This window comes from Pelobates fuscus, chromosome 7, assembly GCF_036172605.1.
Source record: "Pelobates fuscus isolate aPelFus1 chromosome 7, aPelFus1.pri, whole genome shotgun sequence".
NCBI classification, from domain to species: Eukaryota; Metazoa; Chordata; class Amphibia; order Anura; family Pelobatidae; genus Pelobates; species Pelobates fuscus.
This window is the reverse complement of record NC_086323.1, coordinates 73,817,199-73,844,824: the sequence shown is the minus strand read 5'-3', so window position 1 is coordinate 73,844,824 and position 27,626 is coordinate 73,817,199. Positions and strand designations below refer to the sequence as shown.

At 37.8% G+C, this 27,626-nt stretch overlaps 1 protein-coding gene across 6 annotated transcripts in view; it reads left to right on the top strand.

Annotated features, from left to right (window-relative positions):
* Positions 1-27,626, top strand: part of COL11A1 (collagen type XI alpha 1 chain) — a 188,536-nt gene that overhangs the window by 145,324 nt on the left and 15,586 nt on the right. For all 6 annotated transcript variants that reach the window (XM_063426068.1, XM_063426069.1, XM_063426067.1 and 3 more), the window contains 7 exons: positions 2,124-2,177; positions 2,710-2,763; positions 4,892-4,999; positions 10,214-10,267; positions 10,735-10,788; positions 10,870-10,923; positions 26,906-26,959. In XM_063426068.1, coding sequence (XP_063282138.1) covers positions 2,124-2,177; positions 2,710-2,763; positions 4,892-4,999; positions 10,214-10,267; positions 10,735-10,788; positions 10,870-10,923; positions 26,906-26,959 — 432 coding nt within the window. The remainder of the gene's footprint in view (positions 1-2,123; positions 2,178-2,709; positions 2,764-4,891; positions 5,000-10,213; positions 10,268-10,734; positions 10,789-10,869; positions 10,924-26,905; positions 26,960-27,626) is intronic.

Below are 27,626 nucleotides of genomic sequence, written 5' to 3'. Positions count from 1 at the left end.
GTCGAGTCAAACACAAACTCAAAAAACCACTTTCCAATTGTGCTTTAAGAAGAAAAAAAAAATCCTTCTTGACTTCAAAAAGGCAATCACATTTCTGCTTAGTTTGACAAGTTGTTAATCTTTGTAAGCCCATAACTAGTATAGCCATGTATACCATTGTTTGCCATAAAAAACATCTACCCCTTTTTAAATACATCTGTTTGGGAAAAAAAAACAAAAAAACTTTTTAGGCAAACTGTTTTTAACCATTTAGCTTCAGTAAAATAAGTTGTTATATCGTTGTGTACATAATGTTTTTAACCGTATTGAGTAGCAATCATATATCATAAACAAATTTAATGTAAATGCCTCATAAATAATGCATGGATGTTTCATGGAAACGGTGTCTTTCTATGTCTGTGTTTGTCCGTAAAGGCTAGTGGCTGCTTTTGCCTCACACTTTCAATTCATAATACTTGTTTTGTTACATTCTCCTAAATATTAGGTCAGTTTTCTCCATATCTGGGCCAACCCGTGTGTTCTCTGATTAGTAATCTTTCTCTGCTCACCCCATCCTCACTTATCTTCTTACTTCTCATCTATTTAAACGTTCAAGAGAGTTTGCTGTAAATCCCAGGGAGTACCATGCTATTGAAAGCTAGGATTAAACTGTCAAGATATGAAGGGCAATCAATGTTTCTAATCCCATCTGCATTCTGATTATGACATTCACACAAATGTATGGAAAATCCACTGAGATCTTACATAGAAACATAGAATGTGACGGCAGATAAGAACCATTCGGCCCATCTAGTCTGCCCAATTTTCAAAATACTTTCATTAGTCCCTGGCCTTATCTTATAGTTAGGATAGCCTTATGCCTATGCCATGCATGCTTAAACTCCTTTACTGTGTTAACCTATACCACTTCAGCTGGAAGGCTATTCCATGCATCCACTACCCTGTCAGTAAAGTAATACTTCCTGATATTATTTATAAACCTTTGTCCCTCTAATTTAAGACTATGTCCTCTTGTTGTGGTAGTTTTTCTCCTTTTAAATATAGTCTCCTCCTTTACTGTGTTGATTCCCTTTATGTATTGAAATGTTTCTATGATATCCCCCCGTCTTGTCTTTCCTCCAAGCTATACATGTTAAGCTCCTTTAACCTTTCCTGGTAAGTTTTACCCTGCAATCCATGAACCAGTTTAGTAGCCCTTCTCTGAACTCTCTCTCAAGTATCAATATCCTTCTGAAGATACGATCTCCAGTACTGCGTACAATACTCCAAGTGAGGTCTCACCAGTGTTCTGTACAATGGCATGAGCACTTCCCTCTTTCTACTGCTAATACCTCTCCCTATACAACTAAGCATTCTGCTAGAATTTCCTGCCGCTCTATTACATTGTCTGCCTACCTTTAAGTCATCAGAAATATTTACCCCTAAATCCCTTTCCTCAGATGTTGAGGTTAGGACTCTATCAAATATTCTGTACTCTGCCCTTGGGTTTTTACGTCCAAGATGGGATTAGGGGTAATATCTTGCCCTTATCCACATTAAATGTCAGTTGCCACAACTCTGACTATTTTTTTAGTTTACCTAAATCATTTGCCATTTGGCTTATCCCTCCTGGAACATCAACCCTGTTACATATCTTAGTATCATCAGCAAAAAGACATACCTTACCATCAAGACTTTCTGCAATATCACTAATAAAAATATTAAAGAGAATGGGTCCAAGTACAGATCCCTGAGGTACCCCACTGGTGACAAGCCCAAACTTAAAGATTGCAATTTATTGATAAGCCTTCTATGTACAACAGTGTCAAAAGCCTTACTGAAATCTAGGTAAGCAATGTCTACTGCACCACCCTGATCTCTTATTTGTGTTACCCAATCAAAAAAATCAATATGATTAGTTGGGCATGATCTCCCTGAAGTAAACCCATGTTGTCTCTGATCTTGAAATCCATGTGATTTTAGATGTTCAACAATCCTATCCTTTGACATGGTTTCCATTACTTTCCCCACTACTGATGTAAGGCGTACTGGCCTATAGTTGCCTGACTCCTCCCTACTACCTTTCTTGTGAATGGGCACAACATTCACTAACTTCCAATCTTCACCTTATGCTTCATTTTCAGGGTGAAATCGGAGAGCCTGGTCAGAAGGGAGGAAAAGGAGATAAGGGAGAACAGGTAAGTGCATAACCCAAAATACAATATTTGTTCTACCTTCTCACAGAAAGAATGTAAAAATGTTAAAAATAATCTGTCTCTGATATGGATAACCTTGTATTTAAAAACAGAATAGCTTTTGTCGTCTCTTGTAAAAAAAAAAAAAAAAAATACAAAATGATGTAGATACAGAAAGGGTTAGTTTATTGCTTTCTCTTAATACCATTGTTACATATTGCCAGACAATAGTTTATGATAAAAAAATTGTACTCCTATTTAGTTTGTGCCCAGAAAGTGCTTGACCTATATTATTAGCCTAAAATAACTAAACTAGGTAAATTCCCCAGTTCTGCTGTTTTCTATCTTTATTATTTTGGTCTAAATTTTGTAAATCAGTTTTCAATGCAAGGCATTGTTTTTTTTATAAACTGGCACACTGAAATGATAAAGACTGCTTTGTAACATTTGCTTTCAGAATCAAGCCTTGTTTAAAAAATTATGTTATAGTAATTCCTACCAAATGTAATGGGACACAAATTTTGTTTTTATTTAGGGTCCACCAGGACCAGGAGGTCTGCAGGGTCCAGTTGGAGCACCGGGTCCAGCAGTAAGTAATAGCGTCTATGATATTAGCCAGTAGAAAATTGTAGACTAAAATAAGTAATGCTAGTGTAAAAACAGTGTAACTTCTAACATGTACATTACAAGAGGAGCTATGATAACTGCTGGCTGTACAGTTTCTTGTAAGTCATAGGCATATAGGGCGTTCAATATACAATATACAATCTCATTCATGCATTTCTATGAAAGAACCTGTTATTTATGCATTCACTACCCAGAATAAAATTATAGATAAAAATTAAAATATTAAAGGAACACTATAGTCACCTAAATAAAGCAGGTTTAGTGTACAGATCAATCCCCTGCAATTTCACTGCTCAATTCACTGTCATTTAGGAGTTAAATCACTTTGTTTCTGTGTATGCAGCCCTAGCCACACCTCTCCTGGCTATGATTGACAGAGCCTGCATGAAAAAAAAAAACTGGTTTCACTTTCAAACAGATGTCATTTACCTTAAATCATTGTATCTCAATATCTAAATTGAACTTTAATCACATACAGGAGGCTCTTGCAGGGTCTAGCAAGCTATTAACATAGCAGGGGATAAGAAAATCTTAATTAAACAGAATTTGCAATAAAGAAAGCCTAAATAGGGCTCTCTTTACAGGAAGTGTATATGGAAGGCTGTGCAAGTCACATGCAGGGAGGTGTGACTAGGGTTCATAAACAAAGGGATTTAACTCCTAAATGGCAGAGGATTGAGCAGTGAGGCTGCAGGGGCATGCTCTATACACCAAAACTGCTTCATTAAGCTAAAGTTCTTCAGGTGACTATAGTGTCCCTTTAAGTAATCTACTCTTAATCGTTTTAGGCATTATAAAAGAAAGGGAAGCTTCATCTCCCACCTAGGGTATAACTTTCCTAAAATGTTTTGAAATTACCCTATGTCATACCAAGTGATGCTTCCACACTACGAAGCTATTCTGATGATCCTTTTGTTTGCCATAAAGACCGTGGCTTTCATATACCACAAAATTACATTCCAGTGCCACTATTTACCCAATGTACCATACAAGACCGTCACACAGTTCAATTCTGATTTTCATTACCAATGGGCAATTGACCATAACATGAAATTATTCTGACATTCTAAAAATTTGTTTGAATCAACAAATGTTCTAAGCAACATATTTTCACGGTTTAAAGATTGGAAAAGTAACTGAAATGATTACAAATTATTCAGTATAACATTATCAATGTAGAGTACATCCAGCCCTTTTTGGATTGCTGCCCCCCATTCTGTTATCTAGCGCTGACTCTCCCCCCTTCTTGTGTTACCTTTACTACGTTGTTTTTTGGCATTAGTATCATTGACTTTCATTAATAGAATGCACCCTCTTAGCAGGATGAATACACATTCCTCCACGGGCTTTCTTCGATAAAATACATAATTTCACCAGGACTAATTTACAGTTTACACATAGACTTATATTAATGTAAAAGAACAATATTTGCTCTGGATGAAGTTGTGTTTGCCCATAGACGTTTACGTATATGGAGTTTATTCACCATACTGGGAATTGTACCTAAATACAGCTACTTCAGCCTAAATTATACAGTTTATTTGTCAATTCTCAACTATACTATTCTAAATGAATACATGCCACTATTTTTATTGTATTTGCCAAAAACAAATGTAAAGCTACTGCCAGAATGATTGCCGGTTATTGACATTAGTTGAATAAAAATTGGTCAGCATTGGAATTCTACTCGTATACCCCACTGTACCCATGATCTATCTCTCTCCTTCCTCAGACATGTTTCTTGGGGATAAGCATTATTTTTATTGCTATTTCTATACAGTAGTCAACTATTCTTCACAGATGGCTCAAGTAGCTCAAGTAACTTATCTCCCATTGTGCATGGTTGACTATAGTACATATCACATTGACTTCACCTACATTTTCCAGTCTGGAGCCTTTATCAGTCTCCATAATATGCTGCTCACAATATCACTTAAACCTTTATCTTGCTCCATAATATACTACTTATACCACAATTATTCAGCCATAGTTTAAATAATACTTCATTCCATAAATTAAGATTGTCACGTTTCTTTTAGAATGTGATATATATACTTATAGTTAACTTAAAAATGTATCCACAATTTCAGGGTTCAGATGGAGAGCCTGGTCCAAGAGGTCAGCAAGGCATGTTTGGACAGAAGGGTGATGAAGGACCTCGTGGTTTCCCCGGTCCTCCTGGTCCAATTGGTCTCCAAGTAAGTGATGCCCTTTATATATAGAATTACATTTTTAATGTCACACTATCACATTAATAAGGATTACCCATTATATTCAATGTGTAAGATTTATTTAAAATACAAATTGCTCGAATCACTGATTCTGTTACTCTGACAGTATGTAAGCTTTTCTATTTATACACAGTGTACTATTTTTATTCGCTGGCATCTATGCACCAGAGGAAGATGTTAAAATAACGCAGAAGGTGCCATGTGCCCTTAGCAGAAGAAACATATGCATAAGAGATGGCAGAGCCCAGATCTGAGGGTATCATTCTGGCAGTGCCTCAGTCAGTGATACTGGCAGACTGAATGAATGGGCCATCAGCTCAGTAATAATTGTGGTGCCAGCTGGCAGAGGTTATTCAATTGACACTGTGCTCAGCATGCCAACTTACTGATTTTGCTGATCTGGGAGAGAGAGGCGCGTGCTGCATCTACGTTGCCTTTCTTTCATATGTCAGTGACAAATATGCTTGTCGGGAAGGTCTCATTGTAAGGAAAAACTAAATGTTTTAATATGTATATATACATGAGAAACTGGGTAGCTGCATGCCAGAGTTCTGAAGCAGATAATTATGAGCAGGTTACCTGCTTTTTCTGCATATACATCTGCTAGACTAGCTTCCTTCGCACACATCAGAAACTATAACTTGTATAATTGTTCTTCATAATTGTCACCTGTATAGATATACAGCAAAACCCTGCTGCAGTATGGTTATTTCTCCAGACTAACACTGTATGGTGCAGATTAACATACTTCTGCACTGTACTTTGTTCTTGTAAATGCCACCCTGTATATAGTACTGTATATAGTACTGCTAAACACACTGCACTGTATAGAATACATACAATGCAGTGTATAGATTACACTTAAACATACTAGCATGTATATAACACGCATAAACACGTTGCTCTCTTTAAAATAAACATGCACACTGTCTGCACAGCATATAAATGGTATATTTACACTGCTCTCTCTATAAAACACATACACATGCTACACATATAAACAAATTACTTCCTTTAAATACACATGTACAGTACATACATGATGCAGATTCAGACGCTAATCTGTGTATAATGCAGATACACAGGCTGCCCTGTGTATAGTAGAAATATGTAACCTGGTTCCTGCATAACACAGATACGCAGCCTGGTTTGTATTTAATACAGATACACACGCTGCCCTGTGTATAACACATATACGCACTCTGTTAGGGGCATGATAGAGATATATGTGAGATAAGCAATTCATAGTTCTATACAGAACCACCCTAGGGATTGAGCTCAAGACAAAGCTATCAGTACACTAACAGAGAAATGGGGGTGTCCTGCCTCAATTCTGCGTCTGGCTGGTATGTTGCTACCTATGTGCGTTGTGCTATTGATACTCCCTAGGAATTTGAATGAAAGTATAGCCAGGCGCAAGCTGATGCTGCACAGCCAAGTATACAATGTGATCCTGAAATGCTAGCTAACTAGAGGGGTGTGCAGCAAAGTTCTCTTTCCCAGCATCCTCTCCCCTAAGTTACCTGAGGGAGCACCACACACTCCCCCTTAGTAGCCTGGCAGAACTTGTCTTATATGTCAGGTGTCTGCTCCTAATAAAAATGTAGAATAATAGTAAATAGAAATAATAATATCTTTCTGCCCCCTCCACTACATTTAAGGGTTACTCCACCCATTTTTTTTTTTTTTGGGGGGGGGGGGTACTTTTTTTTATTTAAAATGCCCCATAGGGTACTATTAATTATCTTCTCCTACGATTTACAGCAAACCTTCAAAAGAAAGTTTCACTCACTTGGAATCCAGCACTGGGTGAAGCTCCCGGCACTGCTTTCCACACCCACTCCTAAAATCACTGCAGCCAAATGCACGGTCCAATCACAGGATTTTCATAGGAGAAAAACCACACATACAGATTTTTACCACCATAACCACTTCAAATAACTGAAGTTATCATGGGGGTTATTATTATTATTATTAATATTTTAGAATTTATACAGTGCCAACTTATTTCGCAGACAATGAGACAATTACAAAATGTTACAGGAACACTAGTTGATGACGACCCTGCTCAAACAAGCTTGCAGTCGGAGTAAGGTTAAGCGTGGGATAGAGTGTGACGATAGGATATTCCATTTCTTGGGAGCAGCTTCACATAGAAGTCTATTTCAGCAGGGTATAAATTATTAAAACTTCTCACCCTAGAAGTGCAGTATACAGATCTCAGTAGCTCTTTATTTAAATTGAAGTGTAACCCTGGCATGGATAAGTAGGTGTTTCATATATACAGATGGAGGTGCTCTCCTCCATTTACTTTCAGTTTGATTTACCAGGCCATTCATGATACTTGGACTCCAGGTCCACATTACTGCCTTGTTCCAATGATTCATGTTTGTATTTAATTAAGTCCAATTTATCGAGACCCTGACATGAGCACTCAGCTCTAACAGTAATCTAGCAATATTCTAGTGGAGCCAGTCTCCACAATTTTTTTTTCTAGGTATAGCAATGTGATCAAGAGGGAGATTATTGAATGCTCCAATTATTATCTAACATAGGCCTTTATTTAATATTTTTGGATAAAATGCAAAAATGATTTAAGATTTTGAAAAACATGTTATATTTTAAATTGTTTGATATATTGATATATATTTTTTATATATGATGGCTTTTTTGATATCTTAAAGTTTTAAATATTTTATTTTAAATGTTTATCCAAAAATATTAAATCACTTAATCAGGGTCAAAGATTATTACTAAATTAATAAAACTAAAATACCGTGTTCTATTATAGCATGAGTTACCTAAAATATAGATTTAAATATGTTTCTACTTTTTGCAACGCTGGGTAAAACAATGCATCTTATCCAGAAAGCAGGCAGGTGCATGTTTCATCCTGACTTTTTAGGTTGTAATCCCTTAAATGACTCTTGATGTTTTTTTAATGTGATTTTATTATCATATACTGATATAGCGATAACAGATTCTGCAGCAGAGGATACAGTATGTGAGTAATGTGTAACAAAACTGGGTTACGCCTTGACACAATTCAGTTTGCAAGCTTGATGAGACATTGGGTAAAGATAAGAGTGTGTAAAAAACAAATATCATGGGTGAAAACTGGTTATATAGTAAAAAAATAAGGAATATTTAGAAGTGAGGGACAGAGATGAAATGTCCATACTCGGCATGGGACAGCTTAGATAAAGTATTCTCCGTGGCAGAGGGAGAGTTAATAAGGGAGATGAAGAACTTTAGGTTTAGACATAAGACAGCTTCATTATGAAGAAAAGGAGTGAAAAGGAGTGTATACTTTCCCTCCCGACATGGGTGGCAGATTTAAAATTTCGTGGGATAAAGATGACTGAGTGAAAATCTGGTGTCACTCTATCCGCAGGATTTAGAGTGCAGCAAATGAGGTATAATGATTGAATAAGATGTATTATGGAGTAGCATATTTTAAAGATTGGAGTTCTTTTGTTGTTATAAGAAGATAAGATGTTGATAGTAGCCAAAATGGGAGATGATACAGGAGTGAAATTTAATTTGTGTGAGAAAGATGGACAGTTTTGACCTATGTTTTTAAAGTTGTGATCTAAGGAATATGAGGGATGGGAGAGTGTGATAATTATCAGGGACCTTTACATAGTTATCTTGAGATGTAATAATGCCATCTATACAATGAAAAAGTTTAGACAATGGGAAGGACATTGGAAGGGGAATACAATATTTTAAATTGTAACGCTTCAGTTATGATTAGCAGTAAGACATCCAAGAGGGTATTGAAGAGATGCAACTGGCAATGTTGAGAGAAAGTGAACAATTAGGAGAAGATATCTAAATTTGATTATCGGTATAAAGATGAACTTGTAACGTGAATAAAATTGTACGGTTTCCTGGAAAAATATACAGGGAAGTAAGAGTAGAGAGTTAAGAGATGACCTTTGCAGGACACATGGGGAAAATGGAACAGAAGAAGATTAGCTATGAAATTGGGCACATCAGCAGGTACCCATTACTGTCCAGTATATGAGCCGTTGAGTGCTGACTAGGTACAGGAGCAAAGCACAGCCCTGGTGATATGTACCTCTGACTCTAAGCTGGAGGCTGAGAAGAGAAAAGTACAGATTAAGATGATATATTTTGACATGCTTAAACACAGTAAAAATAGACTTATTAAAGTAGAGTAAAATAACTTGTTTTAATTCTCCATTTGTCATATTTTATTAAACAAAGAGATGATGAGTTATCAGCATCATAAGTAGCACATATATGTATTATGCTTTGGAAAAAAATGCTAATAATATCTCAAGGAGCCCTATGTTAAACCCATTCTATCTGTTGAATAGAACAAGTGTGTTACTCACTACAGGAATCAGCCTTCATGTTTCATAATCTGAGCAGAGGATAAAAAAAAGCTTTTGACTTTTTCTAGTAATTGTTTTTACTTAATTTTTTTATATAATCAACATTTTAATTAAGCAAGACATAACTGGTATAACTGCATGTAGGAACACTGTAGTGTCCGGAATATAAAGCTAACACTATAGTGTCTCTCTGCCCCCCATCCACACCCTGTGAAAATCAAAGGGTTAAAAACCCTTTAAACACTTACATTTACCCGATTCCAGCTCTGAGGGACCTCCATCTCCGCCTCCTCTGACATCATCACAATGGGGAACCTAATGGGCATTAGACTTCCCATAGAAAAGCATTGAATCAATGCTTTCCTATGGGGTTTTGCTAGACGCTGGACATTCTCATGCACATCATGAGGACATCCAGTGTCATTTCACAGAGTTGAACTCTGTAAAACAGCAGGAAGTACCTCTAGTGGTTGTCTGGTAGACAGTTTCTCTAAAAATGCAATGTTTTCAACTGCAGAGTTATTATTATTATTATTATTATTATTATTATTATTATTATTATTATTATTATTCAAATGACAGGGACAGTAGACCCAGACCACTTTGATGATATGAAGTGGCCTGGGTTCATATGTACTTTAAGGTACATACCTATATTTTCTCAAATGCATATGCATAAAAAAGAAAATTGTTTGCAAATTAAATATTATTAACTGTGCTTTTTTTGTACATATGTTTACCAATATATACATGTTGATACTGTACTGTTTTACCTATTTTATATTTCAAGATAACCTTATGTTCTTTATTTTTGTAGGGGCTTCCTGGACCACCAGGTGAAAAAGGAGAGAATGGTGACGTTGGTCCTATGGTAAGATTATGATTTGTACTTGAAAGACATGTGTAAAAGGTTTGTGTTACTCGTGATTTTGAACAATCCTTAGAACAAACACATTCAGTGGTATATTAAAGTTAATATGGCACCTGTGAGAATATCATTATATTAAATTTCAGATATTCCTTATGATTTTGTGTGCTAATCATGCAATCTAATATATTATTAGAAATTGGGTTATTAATGAGGGACTGTTTTACCCTGTCATAGGTCTGTAGTGTGCCTTGTTGTGCCTTCTAATTATTATTATTATTATTATTGTTTTCAGCATTATTTTATTATACAATATTATATGATATACAATTACATTAAGGTACTAATGTTGTGCAATTGAGTTTTCATGTTCTATTTTTGACTCATGCTTTCAAAGTCTGATATGTTTTTCCAACATGCATGCTTCATGTTTCAAAGCAATTAACAAAAATACCTTAATTTTTCAACAGGGTCCACCTGGTCCTCCTGGCCCAAGAGGTCCTCAAGGTCCTAACGGAGCAGATGTACGTATACTTTTTTTTGGTACATTTAGAAAAAACACTCACATTATATTTCTTTGCATTTGACTGAATTTCTTTCTGCAGGGTCCTCAAGGTCCTCCGGGTTCTATTGGATCACCTGGTGGTGTTGGTGAGAAGGTAAGTCAAGTTGTGCATGTCCATGTAACAGTATGGTAAATCAATATCGTTTATTTGTAAATCATTTTCCCTGCTTAGATTTTATTTACTTAAAAAATATTTTACCAGAAAGGATACATTGAGATTTCTCTTGTTTTCTGGGTTCACAAAAATATTGTTTGGCATAGTCAGCAGGATTTGCTTTATTTATTATGTTTATTTTTTATGGTCATGGTTATTGACATGTTCCCCAAGCACGTTGGTTTAACATGAAATTGCTGAATCTTCAACAAAATGAAATTAATCTCATTCATCATGAAGGAACTGAGGTGAACAATTCTTCTAAAAGACCCCCTTATTGACAAACAATGAGTTTATCTTGGAATTAAGCCTATCTATGTCTATCTATGCTTCTCTCAAAAACAAAAGCATACTGTTCCAGCCATAAATCAATTGTAGGGCAGGATACTTGCTATATGCAGTATAGTTATTATTCAATTTCATGGTAGACTGACCTAAAATGCACCACTTGCAATCCATAGGATTCATAAAGTCTTTGCTTAAGCATGTTGTATCACTTATGGCAGTATTATCAATGTATCCACAAATAGAACTAAATATATAATCAGAAGTTCAGAACTAAGGATGATACAAAGATTACAAGGATACAAGTTAAAACACTAGGAACATATCAATGACCAGACCATATGTAAAAGTCAGAGAAGCTAAGATTAGAATAGACAATAGCACTGACCTATAAAATAATTAGAGTTATTACTAAACTACATTGTACTAAAAAAACAAAAACATTTATTTATTCTGTGTACCCTGCACTATGGGAGCATTTTGTCTATAGTGCTTTCATCCATCTCTGATGAGTTTCCATATCTGAAAAGATTCTGCCCGCAGTGTTTGCATACAGACCTATTGTATAATCACAGATGTCTTCTTAAATCAGACACATGCAGATTCTTATTCTCAGGGAAGCGCTAAGTCCTATCACACAGGGCTCTTTGGGTTTATTATCTCAAGATAGAAGTATTTTTATGGGTTTTTTTTTTTTGTATTTACAAAAATCAAATGTATGGTGAAATCTAGTTTTTTTTGCATATAGAGCTTTTTTAAATCTGTAGCATATAACAATACATCTCGGCTCAATTACTCTAAGAACTGAAGAAATGAACAAAGAAAGAATGCGGTCTGATGTTGTATGCAATGCTAAGTAATTTTCTAAAATGTGCTGCTTGAATAAATGCTCTTGAAACATTGAGATCATACTGGGGATTATTCACTGGGCAGTGAAATATGGTAAATATACATCAGGTAGGCCAGAACAGCTGAGCTGGGAAAAATCTATATTGACATGAATTATGCATCTTGTTAGCCAGCTCATTACAACTCACAGTCTAGTAAATAATCTCTACCATATTCAAAGAGACACTAGTCACCCAAACAACTTTAGCTTCATATAGTAGTTTTGGTGTATAGATCACGCCCCTGCAGTCTCACTGTTTAATTCTCTGCCATTTAGGAGTTAAATTAGTTTGTTTATGCAGCCCTAGGCACACCTCCCTGCATGTGACTTGCAGAGTCTTCCTAAACACTTCCTATAAAGACTCATCTAATGTTTACACGTCCTCTTTGCAAATTCTGGTTAATTTAGAATTTCTTATCTCCTGCATTGTTTATAATTCGCTAGACTCTGCAGAAGCATCCTGTATAAAATTAAAGTTTAATTTAGAGAGGAGGAGATAAAACTTTTAAAGTAAGCCACTATCTGATTGAAAGTGAAACCATTTTATTTTTTCATGCAGGCTGTGTCAGTCACATGCAGGGTAGGCGTGATTAAGGCTGCATAAACAGAGACAAAAGTGATTTAACTCCTAAATGGCAGAGCATTGAGCAGTAAGAATTTAGAGGCATGATGTATAAGCTAAAGTTCTTTTGGTGACTATGGTGTCCCTTTAACCCCCTAAGCACCAAACTTCTGGAATAAAATTGAATTGTGACATGTCACACATGTCATGTGTCATTAAGGGGTTAAAGTGGCACTGTCATTTTTTTAAGATGGGGGTTCTTTCCTTTTTTCCCCCTCCTAATTATTATATTCCCACCATGCAATTTAGCTTTACTTATTTTTATCCTTAATTTATTGTGCCTGATCTCAATATGTGGGCGCAGCCATTTTGTTCTCCTCTGCCCATGATGTCAGCTGCGTACTCTTCTGTGGATTCATTTTACTGACAGATTGGGGGATATGTTACTGGCAACTGAAACAGAAACTTGCTTAACCTGAGCACTGTGTAGATAATGAACCCATAGCACACCAGGTTATGCAAAAAAAAAAAAACTTTATTCACATGACATGTAGTCAAAAATTCAACACATATTAAGTGTATACAGATAAAGTGCATAGCAAAAGTACTAGTACACCAATGCCAAATGTAAATAAAGTGGATATACTTTAACCCATTAGTGTAATATCAGGTATATTGCCCAGAGGCTGAAGACCAGAACTCTCCCTCCCCCCTCCAATGTTTCGGGTAGGTTGCTTCCTCAAGGGGATCTTATTGAGATAGGTTTTAAAAAATACTTAAGCCCATCATGTTCATTAATGGTGTATAAATGGGAATGTAAAAAGTGTCATCCAGGAGGTTTTCTGGCATGTTCCCTAACCACCAGTCCAGGATTCTAGTATTTCCAGTTTTGTTTGAATGGGAAATCCGACATGATCAAAACTATTGATGTTCATTGAAGACTGGATTGTAAACCACTTGAAGACTGGACCATGATTGCTTTTGCCAGGGCTGTGTTAACATAGGGGCTGATGGAGCTGCAGCTCCAGTCCCATCCCTATAGAATAGGTCTATTGATTTAAATATTTTACTACTCTCCACATGCTCTTGCTTAAGTATGGAAACTTAAGAGGGATGTAGGGGAACAAATCTGGTGTGGACTGGCTGATAATGAAATTAATGAAGGAAAAGCTGACTTTGCGCACTATGTAAATGCTCTTTCTGCTTCAGTCTCTCTAACACTGGGGCATGTTCCCTTTCTTCTACAGTCACTACATACACTTTCTCTCTGTCCAAGACTGTTTAACAGGACCTTTTGCCTACGAGTAAGAAGTACCAGTGAGTGCTAGGGGATAGTCCTTAGAAAGCGTGGAGCGAGGGCATCTTTAGATGCATTTATGCCAAGCTCAGGGTGCTGTCTGCACAATATGCCCTTTGCTGGTCATCCTGCATAATTGGCAGGCACCATGATGTGACCATCTAATTCTTTGTGAAGACACGCCCCCTTTTTGGGCATTTTTGTCCTTTTGGGCTGTTCTGGTTACGTGATTCACATGCTGTTAGGGGGTATGGATTAACTCTCAAGATTAAAGCGAGAGATTAGAATAGGGTATGTGTTTTCTAATAGCTATATCCTGTGGGTTTCCCTCCAGCACCACCTCCACCAGATGCATGATGCTTGGGAGGTATGACTGTTAGTGTTTTCTATTGATAAGATTTTGTATAAGGCCCATCATAATTGTCAACACCAGGCCCATTTGGCTCTTAATCTGTCCCTGGGTTTAGCATACTGTAGTGCTACCCCTCTCCAAGGGAAGAATCCATCAAATTAATTAATTATTAATTAATCAATCAATCAATCACAATGATGCTTGAAGTTAATTATTTTTTAGAGTTTATGTTTAATCATTAGCATAAAACGTTTTATTATTATTATTGCCATTTATATTGCGCCAATATTATGAGAGGGGGATTTAACTATAAATAGGAGAATTACAAAAAAACTTATGGGAACAATAGGTTGAAGAGGACCCTGCTCAATTGAGCTTACATTCTATAGGAGGTGGGGTGTAAAACACATTAGGACAGGACATACCTTAAGGGGTTATTTGTTTTAACATTACTTTTGTATCATATATTCTTCATAGCTATTTTATTAAAGCTAGAATTTCTACCCATAACATATTTATTTATATTATTTTTGTCACAATTTCCCTTGCTTCATTGTAATTGCAACGTCATTTAACTGTTCTTTGAAGCAACCATGTCACAGACTATCATAAAATTATCCGTGAATAATAAATCATACATATAGTTTTATACAGAAAAAAAAATGAAGTTTCTTAAAGTCAGTATTCAAAATCCCATAGAATTGAATAAATAAATGTTTTGGGTAACATCAGTGGTGTTACATAGAGGGTGTTAGGGAGGAGGCTCAGAGAGGAGAGGCTCTGTAGCCTAGAATCTTTAAGCTAAGGGGGTGGAAGTGAACCACCAAATCTATATCTCCGATGCTGCTCTCCCTTCTGGTATCCTTGTTAAGCATCATCAGAGAGCTGAATCAGATATGTTATGGTTTGGCTGCACTCACCTAAACATACTTAAATTGGGTGCTGCTGGGGGCCAATAAGTACAGTAAAAATGAAAATCCAGCGCACTCACTTATCTACTAAACAGTTATTTTAGTGCTGAACAATTTTGTTAGTTTTATTAAAAACACCTAATGTAGGCAAAAAAATAATTGTGGTTTAGTTACATTATATGATCATACACTGCATAAGCCTGCCACAAAGTCAATGTACCCCATCTTTGGCAGGTCCTACTCTAACAACCAACTGTCTACTAAATGAGCTAGTCACTTGGGGAAATCCTTCCATCTCGAGTTCTCTGCAGTACATGGCTAAATAGGGTCCTGAGATGAGGCACCTGTAACAGACTCTTAAAGATATACATATAGGAGAAAATAATGGTTTTGCTGCACTCACCTAAACATACTTAAATGGGGTGCTGCTGGGGGCCAATAAGCACAGTAAAAATGAAAATCCAGCGCACTCACTTATCTACTAAACAGTTATTTTAGTGCTTAATGAATACATCCATGAACGCGCATATTTTTTACGTGTGTAAGTGTTAAACTGCGTGTATGTGTCTTTACAGTGGCAGAACTACCGTGGGTGCCAGGGTCGCAGCTGACCGCTGCCATTTGTTGCGGCCCTGGCCTGTGCAGTGCAACCGCCAAGGCTGCATTGAAAGGGGTCCATCGGGTGGCCCATGCTGTTATGGCTACCTGATGGAAATTAATTTCCAGGGGACCCGGTCAGGTCTGCGCTTTAACAGCAGGATGTAGATGTATCGGGGGGCCCAGGTCAATTTTCGCACCGGGTGCCCATGGTTTCTAGTTACGCCTCTGTTTCTTTATGCATGTTTCCTAAAGTGTAAAGACAAATATATTGCAGGTGTGAATGGGTAGAATTTGTGAGGGAGTAGTTGCAGGACTTTGAGGAAACTTGCTTGTTTTGGGCTTTTGGACCCTAGCAATGCCTGTGGGTAACATAGATCTTCTCACAGCTAGACTGTGCAGAAAACAAGGATTTTTTGGGCTTCGGATTTATCTTTGAAAAATTTTGACCGAAACTGCAGAGTTGTAAAGATCACAGATTCAAGCAGAGTTGAGAATACATTTACAACTTCTTATCTAAAGTTGTTATACAACCCATCACAAATATAGTCTGTGTTAGGGTTTGTAGTGAAAAATTTATTTGGGTGTTGTCTCCTCAGTTCATGTCCAAGACCAAAACGTATACTCATCTATGGACAGTAGTGAGAGGATGGGAGTACTGGGGGCAGGTAGAACCAGCTCTCTCTGTCATTGCTATTAAAAGTTGGATGGGCTAATGCAGAAGTACATTTCCATATTAGCTGAGGGCAGGATTGGAAAAGCAGAGAAATTGGTGTTTTTTGTCCATCAGGAGAAAATGGTTTGACACCAACAAAGGACACAGAACCCAAAGATTATTTGCACTTTAACTGAGCTCTAATTGTTTTGATACTAAGCTTACCCTTTTAAACCATAACGTTTATATCGTTATATTGATGCACACTGCACAAAGATTGATAGTGAAAATTGACACCTGTAAATTGACACCTGTAAATTGACACCTGTAGGACACAGGAAGCCAGTGTAAGGATCGACAGAGTGGTGAGGGGTGAGAGGAGCGACAGGAAAGAAAGATCGGCCTGGCAGCAGCATTGATCACAGGTTGTAGGGTGGCAGTATGGGGAGACCAATTACAGTTATCCATGCAAGAGATTACGAGAGCATGAACAACCTCCTTGGTTTCATCTTGCGTAGATAGAAACATAGACAGACATCCAGACTGACAGACAGATAGACAGAAATACAGTCAGTCAGAAAAGACAGACAAACAGATGGTCAGTCAGAGAAAGACAGACATAAGCATGCATCTTTATTCAAAAGCAGTCCAATATTCAGTTAAAAATATATTTTCACTGCACTCTGTTCAGCGCACTTTGTAGGGAAAGTACAGAAGACAGCTAATACTGCATTGACTATAACAGAAATACTGAAATGTCAGCATATCAGCAAATTCAATGTGCTACTCTACTATGCCTCACATATGTTTATGGATGCACCATTCTTTTTTTTTTTTTTCTGTAAAGATTTTATCTTCGATCTTGCATACCAGAATAATAAACCTCGCTTCTGGATCTAGTTCAGTAGAACTAGTAGATATGTAGAATATCTAAATTGATGTATTTTCTAAATATAATTGCCACACCCTTTTTTTTTCTTATTTGTTAATGAGGCCTGGATGCACCATTCTTGTATTTTCCTTCATACTCTTACCTTTGTGGAATACGATATAACAGTTTATATGTGAAGCAGAGGTCAAGCATATGTTCTACAAATGGCAAAACAAACGCTCCCTTCAGAATTCATGATCGCTTAATACTACCCTTAGGTTAGGAGTCTTTACTTAGGCAGCTTTTTTATACTTCAGTTTGTAAACTATTTGGCCTCCACTGACATTACATTAATTAGTCACAGATCCATACTTATACCTTAATTGTCTTTGAACATTTTTTTTTAATTCCTTTTTTTCCAACCTTTTATTTTTAGGAATATCTCACAGAGCGCTTTGTATGTGCATAAAAGAAAGAAAAGCAACATTAAAAAAGAAAAAAAAATTCTAGGCAACACAAATCCTATTTTCACTTTTATTTAAAGGGACACCAAAACAACTTTAGCTTAATGAAGCAGTTTTGGTGTATAGATCATGCCCCTGCAGTCGCACTGCTCAATCCTCTGCCATTTAGGAGTTAAATCCCTCTGTTTATGAACCCTAGTCACACCTCCCTGCATGTGACTTGCACAGCCTTCCATAAACACTTCCTGTAAAGAGAGCCCTATTTAGGCTTTGTTTATTGCAGGTTCTGTTTAATTTAGATTTTCTTATCCCCTGCTATGTTAACAGCTCGCTAGACCCTGCAAGAGCCTTCTGTATGCGATTAAAGTTCAATTTATAGAGCAAGAGATACAATTGTTTAAAATAAATTACATCTGATTGAAAGAGAAAACAGATTATTGTTTTTTTTTTGTGCAGACTGTGTGGTAAGGACTGCATAAACAGAAACAAAGGGATTTAACTCCTAAATGGCAGATAATTGAGCAGTGAAACCTGAGAGGCATGATATGTACACTAAACCTGCTTCATTAAGCTAAAGTTGTTTAGGTGACTATAGTGTCCCTTTAACCCCTTAAGGACCAAACTTCTGGAATAAAAGGGAATCATGACATGTCACACATGTCATGTGTCCTTAAGGGGTTAAGTGCACGTGTGCTTATCTTCTAGCACTGAATGACCTAAAACAGCTTTTTAGAAGGCTGCTGTGCCCATGTCATATAAAGGAGAGCAATTAGAGCTATTGTATATTTTAAAATATTTGACATGTATTTCTTTAATACATAAATAATGAGTTCACTATTCCTTTACCAAATTATTTTAGAAAACTTCTATCTGAAACATAGAATTAGTAAACTAGCTGAGAATTCCACCTCCCCCTCCCCCCCCCCCCCCTCCCCTTTATTTTACTTTGGCATAAAAATGTCCCTTGTCAGTTGTCTGCAATTCCTACTTTAGTGAATGGACCCATGTACAATGTTTTATAGGGATACTACAGACATTTTTCTATATTAGAGAATGCTTTATTTACTGATACAGTCTAAATTCATATTCTCACTTGATAAATGGTTTCTAACCCTGGCATCACAGATGTTTCTGAGTAACATTTCCCCTGATGCATCATGAGAAACATTGTTTTCAGACATCAGGAGCATCGATGTAAGCTGTCCCTGGGCTTAAAGGTCAAAATAAATTTTTGTTGCTTGCAATCCAACTGTTTGAGTTTAGGAAAAGTGTCATATAACCATAAAGGGTTCATACCAGGACAAAATAAAATAAAAGTCAGGAAATTTAAGGTTTCAGGTAGGAGTACATGTTTTCTAATATAAGTTTCCAATTTCAATCCATATTCAGTATTTAGAATAATATCTAGGTACTGAAGAGACAACTGCAACTCACCTGATATTTAAATAGAAATACTATAGGCCAAAATAACCAAGAATATGTTAACTCAGCTATTTTAACCTTAAAGGGACACCAAAACCTCAACATCTTATGCAGTAGTTTTGGTGCAGAGTTGCTGTCTATTTAATGCAGTGGTATTTGTGCAGAGTTGCTGTCCCTTTTATCTGGTAATGTAGAGTATTGCTATTTTTTGAAAAACTATAATGTTAATATTTGGCTGAGAATACTCCTTTCGTGGCTGTAAAACAGATTATTAAACGTTTTCATGTTTTGGGGTTGTGTCAGTAGTCACCATCACTGGAAGCAGAAGGACACTTTACAATGGTTCCTAATTGGTTCTTATGTCTAAATCATGCTGTGCCCATGATAGGTGCAGGGTGCTTATAATGTGTGTGTAATGTAATTGTTTAGTGTTAAATGTTAGTGTGCTTGTGACGGACCGACTTGAACCCTGACTGGGTACCTCCATCAATCTCTGCTTCCTAGTACTTGCGAGTACCATAAGCACTGCACTGGAACACCATAACCACTGTAAACTTCACGAACAGCCACAGCTTGGTTGGGGTCTCACCGTCCTCCACCCACCCTGGACCCAAGACCAGGATCCAGTTTCCAGTGGGTAGGCCTCTCCTAGTCCAGAGAGCGTAGCAGGAACATCTCTTACAAGAGCTTAGTGATTATACTCAGGGGAGTATAGTGATTATAGCAATCCCCAGACTGTAGTTCTCCAATCCCCCAAACATGAGCCGAAACCTCATGAAGGTGCAAGATGATCTGAGAGTTTAATGGTATAGGTTGGATTTTTATACAACTTTTCAGGCCAGAGGAACACCCACTGGACCTGATGGAGCACAGGACACAAATTGTACAGACCAATAGAAACAATGTAACAATGCCTGACACTCCCACATACAGCACACAATCCCTCCCATCTGCCTGTGATACAATTAAGGTAGATAATGTATTAATGTAATTAACCCCAAGCATAAACAACACATATTTTACAAAGTCTCCTAAGTACCCCAAAATATCAACATATCCCCATAAAAGTCACATCCCCCTGATAGCCCTGATCTGGGTGACCAACATATCCAAAAAATCACCCAGATCAGTTCAGGGGTTCAGGAATTTCCTGGAAGTCTTATTTTTGACCCACTGTGCACATGGTCCCATGCCCAAAACAGTTCCAGAGAATTAGGGCTAACGGTCGGTCTTTCTGTCTCGAGTACAAAGGTACATTGTGCATTGGGCAAGGTATATTGCAGGGCCCATAGTCCTGAGGCAAGAGGCTGGCCAGCAGGCCCCTCCCAGAACCCGTGACGATGGTTCTCCTTGTCACAGTGCTCTCCTGTATTGCTAATGCTTGCGATCAACTATGTGGATTTGGCTGTGGAGCCTGTTGGTTGCAAGGATGTAGCAACCTCTGTATGCACTACCTGAATAGCAAGGATTGCTAATTTGCATATCCAGGTAGATTTGCATATTACTATTTCTGCAGGCAGGAGATATATTTTCTGCTGGTTATTGTGCTATTTTGCTGTTAAAATTTCCTGTATATTTTGTGGCATGTTTGGTTATTTGAATTTTATTATGTTTGTCACAGCAATGTTTATGTAATGATCATATGGGCTAGACTCAAGTATAATCTAGTATTGGATGTCAGTTCCGTTTGGAACTTGTGTCCTGTATGGATTTTTAGGGATCCCAGTGACAGAGTCTTCAGACCTGTTGACTGGTTGATTGATCCCTCTAGCCCTAGGATAAATTAAGAGAGCTAGGCCTTAGAGCCACACGTGCCTTTGTAAAGGCAATAGCAAACACTGTAAGCAGAGCTGCAGAGAAATAGGCAGAGGGGACAATACCTGCCTGGAAGAAAGGCTGCAGCAAAATAGACAGAGGGGACATTATGTGCCTGGAAGAAGAGTTGCAGCCTGGTCAGGTGGAAAAGCTCCTGAGTCAAGCTGTGGTGAATGGAGCTAAAGCGTTCCAGGGTCCCTGCACGCGGCTAGAAAGTGGACTGGGTGGAGGTACTCGGTCGGAGTACAGGAGCTCCGTCACAGGGCTCATCACTCACAAAATGATAACAAACAGAACTAATGCTTCTCAAAGACATCATATATAATAATAATACGGGTAAGGACTGAAAAAGGACAGTGGCGGTACAAGAGCCGAGTGTAAGGAAAATAAACCTTATAGCATCATATGTTGTGTACTCTAAGATAATATGTAAGAGACTGATACAGTTTAGACTGTAAGTGGGGGTACTAGTTCCACTTTTGTTTATCTCTTCCTCATATATTTAAATTCCATATGCAACCAAAGAGTAAACAATTCAAAAATCACAGATCATCATTAAAAACAACTGTGTGACTGGTTAACTTATTCCTTTCCACCCTGTAGCATATCAATGCTGCATACTACAGGACAATGCTCCTACCGACCTATCCAATAGCAGGAAGAGTTATGAGTCCTGTAAACATGGTGGCAAACATCTTGCATCTCTAGTTGCAAAATAAGCTAGGTAAATCATTTTTGAAACCCGCATTATCAGTTATAAAGATACAGAAAAAAGTATAATGCAGTAATAGAACGTCCATATGAGCTTACAATCTATAGTCCTATATCTGCTATATAAAGTTTAATGCGGGAGATTTAAAGTATCACACAATAAACTGGAACAATATTTACCATTTCCTCTATTATGTCTTTAATAAAAAGGCCGTGAAATTTTGTTCTTTCGCTATAGTTCATATAGTTAGTAGAACTGAACTTCAAACTCTTTAGTATGTTAATCTACTAAATTGGAGGCATTTTAATACAATGTTGATGCCTGCGAATACATTTAACAGTCCACTGAGCTAGAAACATAATATTTTCAAATCTAAATCTCCACACAGAGCAGCCTTAACATGTTTACTTCCAAAATGAGAACTCTGTGTGAAATTACCATATTTAGTAATATTTCTCCAATATCTTGTGCTTGAAAACACAGGAAAAACATAATTTTGGGCCTGTAGCGGGAAACATGCAGGACATATTTTTTTTAGGGCAATTATCCTTCAATTATCAAGAAAGGATTAACACACCTATCAGACAGTGCAATATATACAATGTTCTAGTGACACAAAATGCTAGTACAATTTCTGGGCGCAGCCTTACACCAGCAGTTGTAGAATATAACTTTGTTTCATGTTATACTTAGTAAGTTAGTGATGTTATTTTTGATATCCACTGTAGTGGATAAGGAAACAAAATTCAGGTAAATATATTTTTTATATAAATTTGTTAGTGATTTCTCCATGATAGTGTTTACATTACATGTATAAACTACATGAATGTGACCTGAACATTAATGTGTTTAGTGACTATGTTGTCTTCTGCTGAAGATGTAGTAAATTTATGACACCATCTTGATAACCAAAAAAAAATGAAGTCTCTTCAAGTTAAAGATGTTACCTAGTTCCTATTAAGTTCAGTCTATGAGCTCTTTTGGGTCCAATTTTTCAATAGCATCAAGCTGCATAACAGAATTGCTTAAACTATGTGATAGTGCTTAATGATGAACATATCTAGAACTAAGTAGGATTTCTATTGCTTCTAAAATATCCTGATTTTTTTATTATTATTATTATTATTATTATTATTATGCAGCCTCCTTCTCCATCTCCCATTCCATCTTCTCTCCTCTTTGACTTCTCATTTAATCAAATGCCAGATAAGCATTGTGGACAAGAAATACATGTGCATCAATGCTTCTCTATGAGATGCATTGTTTCAACATTCAATGTCCTCATACAATGCATGAGACCATCGAACATCAAGAACCAAGTCTGGCTTGGGTCTCAATAAGGAAGCACCATCTAGTGGACATCAGTGTAAAAGCCACTAGAGATGCATTTAGCCCAGCAATGTATCTGCAAATCAGCAATGTTTTATAGACATATTTTCTGCTGCTTCTGTTAGCTCCACAGAGCTAAACATAAATGGCAGGCATGCTGGGTCAGTGTGGGCTTGCCTTATCCATTGTCAATAAGTTGTGACTGGCAATTTACCAGACACAGACTAAATGTTTATGCATATGATGAGGGAAAGGACTTGCAAAGACTATAGACAGCAGGTCTTCACCTATTGCAAGCTGTCTTTTCATATACACCCCAAAAGAACATGAAAGAATAAATACATACATGTTTTCTTTGAAGGCTACTAAATATTACAAATAAATTCAATTCAGTGTTCCTTCAAAGTAAAACTGAAGTTCTTATAATTGACATGGCATCACATTTGCTTTGTGATCTGTTGTCTTGCTGAAAGTATTCATTAGAAAATGTGTAGTTAGTAAGATTTTACAAGATCATTACACTGGCTGATACCAGGGCCAGATTAAGAGCCCAGTGGGCCTGGTGCTGACAATTATGATGGGCCTATTTACAGAATCTTATCGACCAAAAACACAAACAATCATACCTCCCAAGCATCATGTATTTGATGGAGATGGTGTTGGAGGGAAACTCAAAGGATGCAGCTATATGAAAACACATACTCTATGCTAATCTCTCTCTAATTTATGCTTTCATCTTTCAAGTAAATCCATACCCCCTAACAGCAGTGTCCAGTGAAGCAGGAAGTCAATGGGCGGGGTAAAAGGGTGGGCCACTGGCGCGAATCACGCGACCAGACCTGCCAAAAGGGGAGAACATGCCCAAAAAGGGGCATGTTTGTCCAAAGAATTTGAAGGACAGCCTGGCATGAATGCATGTCAGGCTGCCTGCCAATCATGCAGGCTGTCCAACTAAGGACATACTATGCAGGCAGCACCCTGAGCTTGACATAAATGCATCAAATGATGTGCCTCCTCCATGCTTTCTAAGGTCTGTCCCCTAGCACTCACATGTCCACTTGTCTCCTTATCTTACTAGCAGGCAGACGTTCCTGGTATATAGTCTAGGACAGAGAAAAGGTGTATGTAGTGAGTGTAGAAGAAAGGGGATATGCCACAGTGTTAGAGAGACCAAAGTCTGCATTATCTAAACTAATTTTATTGTCAGCCAGTCCACACAGGTTTTATTCCCATGCACCCCTCTTAAGCTTCCAAACTTAAAGGGACACTATAGTCACCAGAACAACTACAGCTTATTGTATTTGTTCTGGTAAGTAGAATGATTCCCTCCAGTTTTTTTGCAGTAAACACTGTCTTTTCAGAGAAAATAACTCTGATATCCACTCCTTAGATGGCTCCTCCTGGGGCAGTACTGCCTAGTGTGCAGCACGGCCATTCAGTGCCTCCACCCTCTGCATGCAGGACTTTCCTCATAGAGATGCATTGAATCAATTTATCTTCATGATGAGATGCTGATTGGCCAGGGCTATATTTGACTTGTGCTGGCTCTGTCCCTGATCTCCCTGGTTGACATTCTCAGCCAATCCTATGGGGAAGAATTGTAGTTTGCTCAGACCACCACTTCTGATGATGTCAGCAGACAGAGTCAGTTCAGAGGCAGACAGGGACAGAACCAGCAGCTACAGACTTGAATACAAGTAAGAGTTTACTTTATTTAGGGAGGTAAGAGGGGGCCATGGGGGCTAAATAGTGGTTTTAACATAATAAGGTTAGAAATACATGATTGTGTTCCTGACCCTATAGTGTTCCTTTAAGCAAGAGTATGTGAAGAGTGGTTAGGGTTTCCACCTTTCTTGGAAAAAAAATACCAGCCTTATACATTTGCATAATTAATTAGTTATGCGTGACATCACATGATGTAAATCATAAGGAGTGACATAAGAGAAAATTCTGTAAAATCACCAACAAACTACTCACAGTTTGATTCTGCTGTATAGATGGACTGCTCCCAGTGGGGTCTCCCTGTCTCCCAGTGTCTCAGTCTCGCAAGTCACCCAGTCTCTGTGTCCCTATGTATCACAGTGTCAGTGTCCCCATGTTGCCCAGTCCCCTAGTCTCCCAGTGTCTCCGTGTTCTCATTTCTCCCAGTGTCCCCATGTCTCACTGTGTCCCCATGTCACTGAGAGACCCGGGGACACTGAGACACTTGGAGACATGGGGCACAGGAAGACATAGAGACACTGAGTCACTAGGGACACTGGGAGACATGGGGAAACTAGGAGCCATGGGGACACTGAGACACTAGGGACACTGAGACATGGGGACACAGACACTGGGAGACTAGGGGACACTGTGTCCCTAGTGTCTCCATGTCCCAATGTCTTAGTGTCTCCCAATGTCCCTATGTCTCAGTGTCCCTAGTGTCTCAGTGTCCCCCCTGTTTTCCAGTGTCCCCAAGTGTATCAGTGTCCCCAGGTCTCCCAGTATCCCCTAGTGTCTGTGTCCCCATGTGTCCCTTAGTGTCTGTGTCCCTTAGTGTCTGTGTCCCCTAGTGTCTGTGTCCCCTAGTTTCTCAGTGTCCCCTAGTGTCTTAGTGTCCCCATGTCTCCCTGCTGCCTTACCCCCCATCCTTCACTTACCTGAGCTGTAGAGCTGTTGTGTGGACTCTCTGTGCTGTGTAGCTGCTCCCCCACTGGTCAGTGAGTAGAGAGAGGCAGGGAGGGATATGCTGTTACTTCCTATCCCTGCCTCTCTCCATACACAGTGACCCCTACTGGCCGGTGCTGGTATTGCAGAGTAATTTCCGTTTATACTGAGAAAAATACCTGCATTTGTATTGCCGGTATTACTGCAATACTGGCACTGGCCAGGCAGCCTCAAAAAACAGCTGTGCCAGTAAAATACCAGTCAGGTGGAAAACCTAAGAGCAGTGTGTGGAAAAAAAAAAAATTGTAAATAATTTTTTTTATTTTTTTATTTTTTTTTAAATGGGCCTATTCCATGGGCCTGGGCCTGGAGCTGCAGCTCCATCAGCCCCTATGTTAATCCGGCCCTGGCTGATACATTTGACAAAATGCAGCATGGATCATTGGATCCATATACTTTAAATCAAATGTTTACCCTACTAACTGTGTATTGCTGCAGAAACTTTGGTTTGCTGGTGATATATTCGCTGTAACCAAAGATTCATGACAGTCATGGTCTCCCCTTGCTCTACAATGTGTTGTGTTAAAATGCATTGAGCTTCTGTCCAAAACTCGTGTGAACATTGGTCATTTAAGCATTTGTGCCCCCTTTGATACATTGAACGAGTCTGGCCATTTTTCTTCAGTTTCAATTAATACAATGTTTTTACTGGCAAAATTTGTGTTTTTCATTACTCAATGCTGCTTTTTTATTGCATTTGTATTGCATCATTCTCTGTAAACTCTCGAGATTGAAAATCAAAAAATGCCAACTGCTTTGAAAGTGTTCAGTCCACTACCTCATGCATCCATAACCATACAATTTGAATGCTGGCAAAACACCAGTGTGTTTTTGTGAATGTACTTAACAATCCAATAGCTGACTGATAAGTCTGATGAACTTTTTCTCAATAGGTAAAAGATTCTTAGGGTTCTTTGAAACCTAGGCATTGCCAATGAGATTCAATATAATATTTTCAATTGAATATTACAGCATGATTACATTATTGGTAAAATAATTAGTTTTTTATTTGTTTTAGCTAATAAGCTATTTTTTTTTTAATGCTTGCTTCTTAGGGAGAACCAGGAGAGGCTGGAAACCCAGGTCCCCCTGGAGAAGTTGGTGTTGGCGTAAGTACTCTATTAGTCAACTCTTTGCCTGAATTGGATTTGTAGTTACGAAATCTAGTAGGTACCATAGAACACTTCATAAATATTGAGAGCCATTCAAAGCTATTACGACGTCTGGCATTATCTTTAATTCTTCTCCAATAACTAATTAGTCAATGTTATTGGAAATTACAGGCAGGTAATGCAGTCCAGCTCTTGTTATTAGCTTTATCCTGTGTCATGTTCCCCCTAGCGGAGCCTGCTTGTATATAATGCCACTTGACATTACATTAGTTGGATTCACTGATAAGTTTCCTTAAAAAGCCTATGCCTACTTGTATCCTTGGGCATGGCCATTGTGGACCATTCTAGTTGCTTATCTTGTTTCAAAATGTTCATCATATTAAACAAAGAACTAGTAAAATACTCAAAACTATTTATTCTTGGATTTCTTTATTAGCGTTTGAGAAGACAAATTCTCTTTACTATAGCTTTCAAATTTAGTGGTGCAATGTAGTAATGTTTTTCTCCATCATCTCAGTTACATCTCTTTAGCTGTGTAATGGCTTCCAAATTAGTTTGCAAATTAAAAAACAGAGTTGAAACTACTGCATGATTTAATGGCTCCAGAGACTCAAAGTCATTTAAATCTTTATGATGTTACAAACTTAGAATTCTTTGAAATAAT